The 12,779-nt window shown below is 37.6% G+C and overlaps 1 protein-coding gene across 5 annotated transcripts in view; it reads left to right on the top strand.

Moving 5' to 3' along the window:
- The window catches only part of PTDSS1 (phosphatidylserine synthase 1), a 33,092-nt gene extending 22,407 nt beyond the window's left edge, over positions 1–10,685 (top strand). The window contains exons 10-13 of one of the 5 annotated variants that reach the window (XM_026060146.1): positions 4,009–4,108; positions 5,285–5,353; positions 5,891–5,978; positions 7,307–10,685. In XM_026060146.1, the coding sequence (XP_025915931.1) occupies positions 4,009–4,108; positions 5,285–5,353; positions 5,891–5,978; positions 7,307–7,419 (370 nt within the window). In that variant the 3' untranslated portion in view covers positions 7,420–10,685. Of the gene's footprint in view, positions 1–8; positions 139–3,171; positions 3,288–4,008; positions 4,109–5,284; positions 5,354–5,890; positions 5,979–7,306 lie in introns of those variants that run through there. The other 4 variants (XM_026060147.1, XM_026060148.1, XM_026060149.1 and 1 more) reach the window with 4 other exon arrangements.
- The last annotated feature ends 2,094 nt before the right edge of the window (positions 10,686–12,779 follow it).

The raw sequence follows: 12,779 nt of genomic DNA on the forward strand, positions 1-12,779 counted from the left end.
CCCTGGAGAACATGGCATATGTCTCCTTGGGTTTGGCTGGACTTAAATATTCACCTCTTTCACTGACTTATCACCTTCCGGGATGGATCTATTACCGTCTTCAAGTTGTGATCATAACATCTAATGGACATATAAAAGGTAGTAACTCTTTGTTCTTGTTTAATTTTACTGGTGTTAAGTAGGAGTTAATAATATTTTCTGTAAGCCTAAGCCTCCTTACTTAGGGAGGAACCCCGCCCCCAAAGAATCAAAAGTGTGCATTATGATTCCAGAAAGAACAAGACAAGTGTGCATTATGATTCTGCTAAAGAGAGACTGTAACATGTGTAATCCTTAAAAACACACTGGCCCTTTTTAATGATCATCGCAGAGTAACCTGTCTTTCTGGGTTTGATATGGATGGTGCTTTAGCACTGAAGATGACTAATTAATCACACAGTTAATATGACTACTTAATGTACAATTAGAATCAAATAACCTTGCTCTGTGCATAAACATCTTACTAGTTGTAGACCAACTATATTACTATTTTAGAGAATTGTACTTAAATGCAAATGTTTTACTGAAGTCTGTTTTTAAATGATTAAGGGATTAAGATGTTTATATGAAAAAGGAACATTTCTCAACTATAGGTGGTAATTTTAGAGTCTTATAAAAGACACTTTTTAAGTAATTTTATAATTTTGGAGGGAGAGTTTAAGTTCTGCCCTATCAAGAAAGATGATTTTTTTTTCTCTGTTTCATCCCAGAGAAAGAATGTAAAACTACTCTTTTGCAAAATGAAGGGAAATATGATGCTGAGCATTTGCCTTCTGGCGATGAATAATTGTTATGGGTTGCAGCAGCTGTCACCCTTGGTACAAAGCTCTCACTGAGCACAGCATATTATGTCAGTAAATAGATATTCAGATATCTTCTTATGATTGCATAACAACAACTGTAATAGAATATTGGTCTACAGTCTGATCTGATGGTGGGAAGTGAGCCTGGAATAAGTAATCTCCTTGATACTGCTTGTTTCTGTAATCTGCCAGGAAAAAACAGATCTAAACTAGGAGTTCCTGCTGTTTATTGGAAAAACAGCACTCTTCCAGTAATTTAATTACCCTGAATAATTAATTTATGAAGCTATTAAAAGCAAGTATATAGAATATTATTTCCCCAAACACCACTGATACGAAAACTTATTCAAATCATGAAGCACTTAAAGGCACACATTGCATTTGTAACAACCTAACCATGGGAGTAATTAAAGTCAAAGCTTTGTGTTAATATTAAACTGTATATTCTGCAGCTTCAATGTATACTGTAATGTAACTCTCAACAGATGGACAATAAATGACTTAAGGCATGAATATAGCCAGTGCAACAGGTCTGCTGGAAACTGCACTATTTTCATTAAGACGAAGCCTTTCAAAAAGGGTTGCCTGTAAGGATTTTAAAAGACCTTTTCTGTTGAATAAAAACTTAGTGTATTTAGTTCTCTGGCACAGGAATCTAAAACAATGTGGAGATTCCCATCAGCCTTCAGTAGAGCACTAACACCTTTCACTATTAGCATTCTTCTGTCTTGTGATTTACTGTTTCTTTAATTGTATATACCGCTCCTTTTGAACAATGAGAAGCCCAAGTGTTCTTGACAGAAGTAGTAGGAAGAATGTATAAATGCATCACAAACAGCTGTATAATAAGAGTCACTCTTTTGGAAATAGCCTATTGTTTTGTTTATAGCATCAAATATATCATATCCATATTTGTTTTCTGGTAGTGGACTTTTTGTTCCCGTTGCTGTGCTGTACTTTAACTATTTGTTTTCCTCCTCAGCTAGATCAGTAAAAATTATGTAAAACCAAGGAAGAAAAATAACTGGTGACCCTACAGAGTACTGCAGCTGTCAAGTCTTTACTAATATGCATCTCAGTCATTTGAAGTATTGGTCAATTAGGTATTACTTTCACAATTTTAAGGTGCCTTTCTGTAGTCCCCTCTGGATCCTTTTGCACTGCTCTGTTTTTGATTTGTGGTATGAAAGGGTTTTCATGAGGGAGAAGCCAGACAAGAAGCACTTGAAAAAATAATTTAAAATGTATTCTGCAAAGCTCCACAACATAGAAAGGTGGATCTGACTGCCAACCTTGGCAATTTCAACCTCTAACAAATATTAGAAGGTACTTCACCATGACAGCATTTCACATGCATAAATTTCTTTAAAATTTCCTAGTAGTGCTAATTTTTTTGTATAAAAAGCTTTAAAATTATTCTTCTGAATTCTTATTTGCAAGGAAATAAGATGATATAATGAGTAGGACTTAATATGTTCTACTCATCTTCAATAATCCCCTCTTAAGAAGATTCTGCTATTATAAATTTGTAGATTTGGAGGTCTGTGTTGTATAAGATAGTATTTATCATCTGAGGTGTGCAGGGCTGTGCCAATTTACCTACCCTAATTTAAGATGTGCCCCATAACTTTTGTCCTAGGTAAACACACAGGAGACTGAGATTCAGAAGTTGTCTTTCATTGCGTATTGGGCCATCAGCCTTGTAGTACTTCAGAGCCAGTACTTTAGAGTAGTACTTTAAGGGAACAGACTACCAGGGCAGCCTTGTCGAGTAATTCCAGTTCTCTGCTCAGCRAGGACAAGGTTTGCTTACCAGATTGGAAGTGGGCACTTTTGAGAGTCGGCTGGTCCTCTGGCCTCACTGAGCATGCTGCAATTCGTATTGAATAGCACAAAAATAGCTGCAAGGTATTACTTGCTTCAGGACCATTTCTACCATACCAGTGATTGTCACACATACATTTTTTATCCCTCTTTCACTGAGGGAGCTGAGGTTTGTCTGACAAGTAGTAGAGCTACTTTTGGCAGCTCCCTGGTTGTGGAGAGTGCTGGTAGGGAATGTGTCCTCCAGTGTCTACCTGGGGAGACCAGGAAACTTGCCCTGCTGGTAAGTGCACACATTTGAGGAGTGTACATGTGTGTGTTCATGTACAACCTCGAAGTCAGTTAAGTTCAAGTTAAGTAGTTTTCTTTATGATTTGCTTCAGCTTGAGAAGAGTCTGTGTTCTACGCTTTTGCTGCACCAGTAAGTAATATTGTACTAGGGTTGATGTTAAAAAGATGTAATTTTATTAGGGTTGATGTTAAAAAGATGTAATTTTATATCCAGGACCTATACAAACTGAATATATATCCATGGCAGGAGATGGAAGCTTTGGATTTGTAACCCCTCATTCCACATGAAGGTGTGGACATGTTTCTCCATATCTTTGAGCCTTGAAAGATGTAAGTATCTGGTGRTATCAGAGAGATATCTCTGATATCAACAGATATATTTATCTGGTGATATCAAAGAGCTGGAGATGCTTGTTTTGATTCTTATAATGCCAGACAGGAAAGTAAATACTGCAGTTCTTCCTCTCGAATTTCTCCACAGATCCTCTGTTCTTGTAGTGTTGGCCTGGGTTTTACATGTAAATCAGATCACATGTGTGGGACCTCAGAGATTTGAAATGCCATTTCACATTAATTTTCTTTCTAAATTCCCTCTAAAGCGACCGGAGTAGCTACCATCTAAAGGCCTGTGTAGACCTGTAGTAAATAAAGGTGGTTATGTCTGACRGAGAAATTTTCAAATCACAGTTTCTTCGTTGACCCAACAGGGAGTCTATTGGTTGCTCAGCATGGAAATGAGACTTTAATCTTGTGAGGGCTGAAGCACAGTAGTAGGGAAAAACAGAAACCCTTTGCTATTGCGCGTGCGCTCCTGCTTGTTCCCTAGACAAGCAAAGGCTCATAGAATTGTGGATTGCCAGTCGATCACTTTTTGTATGCTGTTTATGCTAAAATGTAAAAAGAAAATAAATTTCCCAAAGAATTTCACTTAATGCTTCGTTAGAGAGTAGTGCTTGTTTAGAGCTGAGAGTCTGGAATTTGGCTTGTGCACGTGTGTTACATCCCTAGTGTTTGTAACCTTTCTTTTTTCCTCTCCTTCCTTTACCCACAGGGTTATTGCTTTCCTTGAAGCTATTGTGTGCATAAAGTTTGGACAAGATCTTTTTTCCAAAACACAAATACTGTATGTTGTGTTTTGGCTTCTTTGTGTGGTGAGTGAGATTTTTTCATGTGAAACAAAGCACAGCAAAAGTGTTGAAAGCTTCTGAATAACTTCCTTTATGAAACAGTGACAGCAGGGAACTGTTGGGGGGGAGTGCTGGTAAAGATGCATGTCCTAGAAAAAGCAAATGTGAGATCATTTAGAACATACTTTGAAGCGACTAGAATAACTTTCTTTTCTCATGTCTTTACATAGCTGAATATACTGGTGCTTTGGAAGGTAGCAATGAAACTAATGCTAGTTATAGAGCTTTTTATCTTTATGAGAGAAAATACCAGTTTAACTGAGGATAACTTTGGAGATGCTTCCAATAACTCCTGTTCCTTTCCAGCAGGTGCTAATGAATAGCACTAATAAGTAATGTATGTTGTCTCACACTGACATCTTAAAATTGCATAAACAACCTTGTTTTATCAGGCAAATCATTCTTGCTCAGCCTGCAGCTTTCTGTACTTCAGTGTGATTACTGCAAATGTAGCATGAAATGTCCATTTCATAGCAGTAAATGTATGTTTGTTTTGCTAGACTTGTAACTCTGATGCTAAACACATTTTTAATCATCAGTGAAAAATAAGGCATTTATAATGGGTTGACAAATATTTCTCCCTTCTAGCTGGAAAGACAGTTTGAACAGGCGATAGGAAGTCAGAATTTACTGTTCCATTATTTAGCATTATGATTTTATTCCTAAAACTTCAGAGGAGAAAAAGTATTGAATTGCTTCTCAGATCAGAGCCCCACAAAACCAAATATGTACTCCAGCCTGAAGCATGGGGCAGGGGGAAGGAGAAATGTTTTGGGGTTTTTTCCTCACAACCTGATGTTCCTGATAACATACCTGCTTACCAAGCGCCTTTGTAGGATGACTGGTACRGTGTCGGGGGGGAAGAATCATACTGGCAGTGGATCCTGTATGTATGTGAGTGGTTTGTATGTATTCTCACACTCCTGTTGAGAATTGGTCTGCATGCCCCAAGGTGGCACCATGTATGCATACCCTGAACTTTGGAACGCAGGTCTTTTTCATCCTGATAAAGGTGCAGACAGAAACAGAGAATTTCATGCTCTGAATGCTGAATCTTCAGAGACTCAGATGACCTTGAACCAGCAAAGAATTTGTAAAAAGTTTTACAGACATTTTTTATTTTCCTTCTCCCTTGTTTAGGCCTTTACAACTTTCCTGTGTTTATATGGTATGGTTTGGTACGCAGAATACTACGGCCACCGAGAAAAGGTACTTTATTAGGAAGCCTGTTTTCGTTTTATACAGAAGTTTAACTACAAAGCTTCTACATGTTTAAATTCTTTACCAAAGCTAGTGTACGTGGGGAGGGGGGGATGGTCCAGAGTCCAACTGAAGTCAGTAGAAAGAACTCTGAATTCGGCAGGTGTTGGACAGATCCCAAATTACACTGTGGCTTCTAAAGAATGCTGTCCTCTTAGTTACTCAAAATGGGGCTGTAATTTTAGCAAAGCATTCAGGGATGAATAGTTAGCTAATGTCCCCATTGTATAGGTGGAACGCTAGAAGAATATTAAAAATACTTGGTTACACAACAGATCACATGGCAAATTATGTGTTCTTGTTGTATCATCAATGTTATGCCTCTTAACCAGGAAGGAAAGAGACTTAAGTATTGGCTGAGCATTTTGTTAGGACTTCTGCCATAGTTTAAATTTACCAGTCTAATACCTACTTTATCTGGACAGGAGAAGCGCTGATCACAAGAACCAACATCCTAATGACATATGTCCCTCTTGGTTTTTGCAGACCTTGTCAGAAAGTGAAGACAGCCCATACAGTCCAGATGCTTCCTGGCTTCATTCTAAATTCAGCAGAGGTATTGACGCTTTTACATGTACGTTCTCAAAGTGATATTGGAATTAAGGGTCAGCACTAAGAAATGAGGCTTGAGAAACTTACCTTGGAGACAACTTGTTTTACTTAGAAATCCCTGCAGCAGCTATACAGATAAATCATCTATAAAACTACCTGATTTTACTGCCTTTTTTCTTCTAACTCTGCAAAATGTATTTATTTTTTAATGAAGGAGCTTCATTTTCTGCTGCTATTCCAGACCATTTTTGCAGAGTGAGGGGATTATGCGTTTCATAACTGTTCTGAACAGGTTTTCTCCCTGAATATTGTGTGTTTGATCTTTAGTAAACATTTGAATGTGAAGTGTGCTTTTATTCCTGCCTGTTAAGGAACAATCAAGAATGTGCCCTGGAACTTACGTTCTTACTGACACTTACCTAGCCAATGCAGTGCTGATGGTCATAAACAGCTTCCTCTGTCCTAAGCAAAGGCAGCCCACTTCTCTGATTTCTTTTCCCTACACTGGAGGTCAGTTAAGTTACTTGTCTCCTCCTTTACCTGTTCAGTGTGGACTTGCCTATTGGAAGAAAACAAGAAACTACCTCTGTCAGAGCTTATGCTCCAGGTGTCTTTGTATTATTTAAAAGTATTTCCAATTTACTATATGCTTGAAAAGCACCTACACAACAGAGTTCTTTATATTTCATATGTGAATTTTCTAGATGCTGATGTTAACTTGGTTTAGTAAGTTAGTAGATTTTTATATTTTGGAGAAAATATGCTTTAATTCAAAACATATTTTTTTCCAATTTGATATACCAGGCAAATCTGGCCAAGGAACTCTTTATTCTCTGATTTTTATCTGCTACCTAATTAGTTGCAAACTTCAGTTTCTTTCATGTTTTGCTCTTGAACACTTGTTTCATCCCCCATTTTCTCTCTTTGCTTTCTCAGAATTAAATGTGGGATACGATATGAAAAACTGAAAACAAGAAATGTACTCATACAGGAAACTCCAGCATTTCTGTGACCTCACTTTCACAGTTCTTAATTCTTGATAGTAGTACCTGCCAGTAATAAGTTTGGAGATTTATATTACTGATGTCACTTAAAACAGAGGATGTTTCCCTGTTATATTCTGCTCTAGCAAACTTCTGATATTTTCTGGAGAAAAAAGAATTTTACAGAAGTCTTAAGAATTGCCTTTTTTAATTAGACCACTAGATGGAGTACAAGTATCAACCAGTTCATATTAGCCTGAAATAATTCCTACTGTAAAGATTGTAGCTCAAGAAAACCTTACTGTCTTTAAATTAAGAGCTTGGGAATGTCAAATATATGTATGCCAAAAAACTATTTATTTCTCAGCAGGTGCTGACAATAGTCCACCAAAACATTCAGTCAATAATGAAAGCCATTCATCTAGAAAGAGGAATCGTCACTCTAAATCAAAAGTAACCAATGGAATTGGTAAGAAATAAGAATAGTCTCTGAAGATGTCCTGCAGTGTGACTAGAGATGACAGAGGAAATTGGACCTGACTCTGAATTTCCAAGTGGGAGATTGATTTTAAATTTAAAATTTAGAAAAGGAGCTGTTGAAGTAAGCAACCGGCTTTTCGGCAATGAACAGAGCCTAGTATCTTTCAAGATGGAGCCACCGGTGTATTGCAAATCATTGCCTGCTGTTGTGTGCCATTCACTGAATTAAATCTAATTTCTTCAGCATGTGGCACCAAAAGCTAGTGAAGAGTATGCTGGAGAGAAAAATAGTTTTGTTATAGCAGGAACGCACTGTTTTACGTTCAGGTGTTGCAAGCGAGTTTTTAATATCTTAGTTGAGGACATAAACACAAAGGTTAGTAAACTGATAAGCAGTTGGCATGGTTGGTTGGATTTTTTTATTTTATTGTGTTTTTGTTTAGTTGTTATCTAGAAAAGTAGGCAATCTTTTGACTAAAAGCACCTCTGCCCTTCTTTCTCAGTCTGACAACTAAACTTTTCCGTTCAACAGTTAGTAAGTACATAAAAATTCCATACTTGTATCCAGCTGCTTACTGTTATTTAAAGGCTCTTTCAACCTGGTGACAGAATTCTACCAGCTAAGAAATGGGTCCATGTTTCCTGCAAAGGATGCAGATTGACCTTCAAATATGGTTCTTTTGTTTTGTATTTTCCTTCTGCTTGATTGTTACATATTCTATTTCTTTAAGCTTTTTTTAAATATCTGTATGAAAACCTGTTGGAAAGTAAAGAGGGCTGTACCTCCTGCCGTCAAGGACAGATGTCATGTCGTTTAGTAGGTTTTTCTTTTTTACTGAGGTATGTGTTGCATCTTGAAGTGCAAGCTACCAGGTGTGTCATTCTTTCAGCTGTATTGCATTTTATACAAAGTTCCTCTCCACTCTCCTTTGATTTGCCTCTGCCTCAGCTGGAATGAAGAAATCCCAATGCCTTTGATTTTTAGAAACTGCTTTGAAGGCTCTGATACCCTACTAAGCCTGATGAGGAGCAGTTTTTCACTGAATTTAAGTTGCCTACTGCTCCTATAAACAAATTTTTGAGGACTTGTTGTAGTGTTCAGTGTCTAAGAGATAGCATGATACTACTGTGATATACCACGTTGTTTTGGTATTTCCTAACATGCAATCAGATAACCGACAGCGAAGTGACTCCCTTGTGTAGATTTTTCTGGAAACATACTAATTCTGACCTCTAGCAAAGTGGATAATTCTCCAGCGCTGAACGTACTGATTAAGTCAGAGGTAAATATGCAAGAGCAATCAGTTTTTGTATTAAGTTATCAAAACACTTTTGTGCCAACTAGATTTTTGGGATTCATGGGGTTCAGAGAGGTGGGTAGGTTAAGCAYGGATAAATAATATCCATTAGTCACTGTTTTCATAATAAACTGGGATTTCCTTTTTCTATGAATAAAGTTACTGTGATTTGCCATAGAGTATGTACTAAAAAATAATGCAGCAGAGACTTTATACAAGTGTATGATACTGTAAATAGAAAAATGTAGCCCATGTAATCCATAAAATTTGTATGTGCCGCAGATTATCAACATTTTCAATGCACTTACTGTGTTGCTACTGAACTCCTCAGAGGCCCTCTGTTTCCCATCCCCTCTTTCAATCAAACACAATGTGTACAACTTCAGAACTAACTTATAGTGGAAGCTGGCATATCGTTGTTGCTAAAGTGACATTAAATGTTACATGAGAAAAATGATAGGAACATTTTCAGACTTTCCTACAAGTATTCTGCTTTCATTCATATTAGCAATTCCTTTGTATTGTCTTTATTTGTGGTGTGCTGTGTATTGATGAATGTATTTGTAGCTTTCTTTGGATATTCAGACTTGTTAATTTTTTTATTGTCTTGGTTAATATCTCAGTCTGTGTAAGACTGAAGAACAGCATTGTAAATTTTCTATTGATTCAATACCAAAGCAAGAGGTTGGAAGTTTAAAGATTTAGATATTTTAAGTACTGTGGTTTTTAAAGGTGAGAGCCTGTTTTGTACTGCAAAGTGTATATGCACCAATTGTGTATACAAAGCTTACCTGTGCAAGCAGGTGCTGAAGTGCAATGTCTCCTTGCCTGTGTACGGTGGGAACAAGCACACATTTTGTAAATGTAGAACTAGTGCTCGCACTGCTGAATTACACCCTAAAAATATTAAAAAGGCAAATATGAAGTGTCATCTTTTTGGAAGTTGACTTCTGTATGCTGTTACAACAGAACAGACCTTGAAGAAATGTTGTTTGACAACACCAACACATCCCATGATGTTTTCTTACTTTTTTTAAAAATTACTTTTAAAGGAGGGAGGGCTAGGGAGAGGGGAAATTAAGTAAATTTGTCAAGTGCTTCTTGGAAAATGGCACTTCCTGTCCTCTGTCAGCAGTTCTGGTTGGAATTCACATGTGTTCTCACGAGTCCTCTGCTGACTGACAACTGCATTTTCTGCCCCATCTTCTTGGGAAGTGAACTTTGAACAGGCAGACATGGGAAAGGTGCTCTTGATCACTGCTGTAAATCTAAAGTGATCCCAATTTTATCATTTACTGCACTATTGCTGAATTTTGTATGTGTGTAACACCTAAAATGACAAATCACTGAGCTGTTTAGTAATTAGCATTCATGTAGGAATTCTGCTGCTTGAACAGTATTTTATARTAGTCACAGATGCACTGTCCTCTTTTTAACTACTCGTTCTACTGTGTTCTCTTATCCTTACTTTCCTGCTTCTAATGTTCTTTTCTCTGACTCTGTCCTCTAGTGATCCCCCCCTCTGCTATTGAGAGATCTGAATTTGCCATCCAGAGGCTGTCCATCAATAATGTCAGTCATTGAAGGGAGGCTAATTCAGGGCAGCATGGCATAAGCAGAGGGCAGTGGCAAGAACTTTAAGTTGTGGATTAAGTAGAAACGGAGAGTTTTAAGATGCAGGTATAAAGAGCTAGCCATGAGTACTGGATTCCAGTATTAAAGTTACTGTGTAGATCATATACAGTATCTAATCAAATATTTGGAGTGTGATTTCAACTAGTGCTTTTGTTACTCTTTTGTGAAGATAGTCATTTGATGTTCCAACAGTTAAAACCTTGCTTTTTACCATGTTGTCACAAGAGGACACAGGTGTAACCATGTATTTAATAGTTTTGAATAGAGTTGCTCTGTATTGATTGCAAAGTATTGTATTTTGCAGTTACTCAGTAAATCAACCCATGTCACCGGTATGTGTGTTTGTCTGTACCTGCAAGGCATAGGAAATGATTACATACTACCTTTAGAAGCTATTACATTTTATTCTGTCTGTCGCTCACTGACTAATTCAGCGGTTCCTTGCCAATGTCTATTGCACACTGAAGTTTTGCTGTAATTTATTATTTTTGGAGCAGCAGATCTGAAAATCTGAACAATAATAATATGCCCTCTGCTTCTTTTCAGGATTCTAGTATACAGGATAACTCTGCCTTAAACTTAGTTATTCTTTTTGTATTTTACTGTTGAATGGGAGGATTGAGTTACAAGATGGTCCCATGACAGACTCTCAAAGAGAAATGAGACTTCCTGTAGAAGAATAGTAAAACAGGTTATTAGCAAGTTACTAACCTTATTAGGTCAAGCTTTACTTAGCATCAGTTCTGCCTGCCCCCAGCTCTTTTCACACTTCTCAGCACACTCAGGTCCAGAAAGGCTTATCAGTGAAAGCGTGAAGATAGTTAGGTAGTTTCCAGTCTTAAACCAGCTCTTCACATTTTATATGGTAAATCAAGCTAATAATTGGCCTAGACTTGGGAATTCAGTGCATAAACTACCAAAATGGCACTGGGGATGCAGTTAGGATCTGGAAGAAGAACCAATACTTGTTTTTTTTCCGTTTTTCTGGAGGATTCTAAACCTCCTGTTGCCTTGACAATGTACGGTTTGCTATGCATCCACAGAGCATCTTGAAGAACAGATGCTGTTCTTTTGCAGTGTTTGCAGTCTTCTGCAGTGTTGTTTTTCACCTGTATATTTATTATGGACAGCTGCCAAGTAGAATTTATCCAAGTTCCCTCAAACTCAGGTAAGTAAAATCTCTTTCATCTTTAAATTCATGATTATTTCACAGGACTTGGAGGACTGATCTGGGATCAAATTTTCTTTCCAAGCTCCTTCCTAAGTCTTTATTTGGACTATGTCTTAACGGTTCCACCATCTCTCAAAAAGAGACCAGGATCGGTCTCATGCTTGGGCATTTCTTATCTCACAAGGGAGCAGTCCTGTTGCCCTCCACAGTCTTAATTACGTTCTGGTAAGACCAAGTGAAGCTTTGCTTCAGTTCAGGAAAAAAAGAAAAAAGAAAGTCTGGGAAAGAATGTAAACTGTAAACATTGGATTCCTATTATCAGCAAAAATGTAAGTGCCAGACTATACTAAGCATACACATGGGTTTAATTTTCATAGTTTTCATGGGTCTCGGCTTGCAGATGAACATGAAATAACTGGATTGCTTATTTAATGTTTTTTTGGAGTAGGGGAATTTACAGCAGCAGCATTCCTATGGACCTGATCCAAAGCATGTCCTGCAGCTATCGTACCCTCAATTCAATATTTCAGTGGTTCTTGCTGAAAAAAATGCATAAAATACTTGTGTGTATGTATGTGTGTGTGTACATATGTATCTACCAAATTAACTTTCTGATCAAAATGCTCAGTGCCTGATTGAGTGTTGTCTCTCTGTGACAATGACTACTGTGTGTGTGAACGTTTGCAAGCATACAAGTGTGTACGTACATGCACAATGTCCAGGGCAATAGGCATTGATCTCAGTTGTAGCCTCTAGGTGATGCTATAACACAAACACAGAAAATGTGACCTGGATTTTCAAATGTTGTTTCTAATTTGGGGGTAGCTTTAGCCACGCTGGCTCATTTTTAAAGACTTTAAAGTCAACAGGAGTTACAATTACATGTGCCATACACACAGTCCTGCAAAGTGCCTGTGTTGTCAAACTTGCTGCAGAACAACCAAAGGAAAATAAAATCAAATGAGTAGCTTTGAGGAGGCTTTTAATTAAAATGTTAAATGATAGCTCTAGTCTTTGGAAAGCAAGAGCAAAACTTCTATTTTGGTGTCTACCAAACACACACACTACCAATTTGTTGTCAAAGTACCTTCCTCTGTTGGAAGGAAGCACGAATCTGTCCAGAAGCTCTTCAGGAGAAAGCTGTGGGCAGGGTCCCTCTAGCTTTCCTCCTGTTGCCACTGCCCTTTGTGTGGGCACCAAGGTGGGACAGGGTGACCACTGTTTTAAAAGGTTGTTTGGTTTTGCTCCTAGGAATT

The sequence above is a fragment of the Apteryx rowi genome, unplaced genomic scaffold (assembly GCF_003343035.1).
Source record: "Apteryx rowi isolate R43461 unplaced genomic scaffold, aptRow1 scaffold_165, whole genome shotgun sequence".
Taxonomy (NCBI): Eukaryota; Metazoa; Chordata; class Aves; order Apterygiformes; family Apterygidae; genus Apteryx; species Apteryx rowi.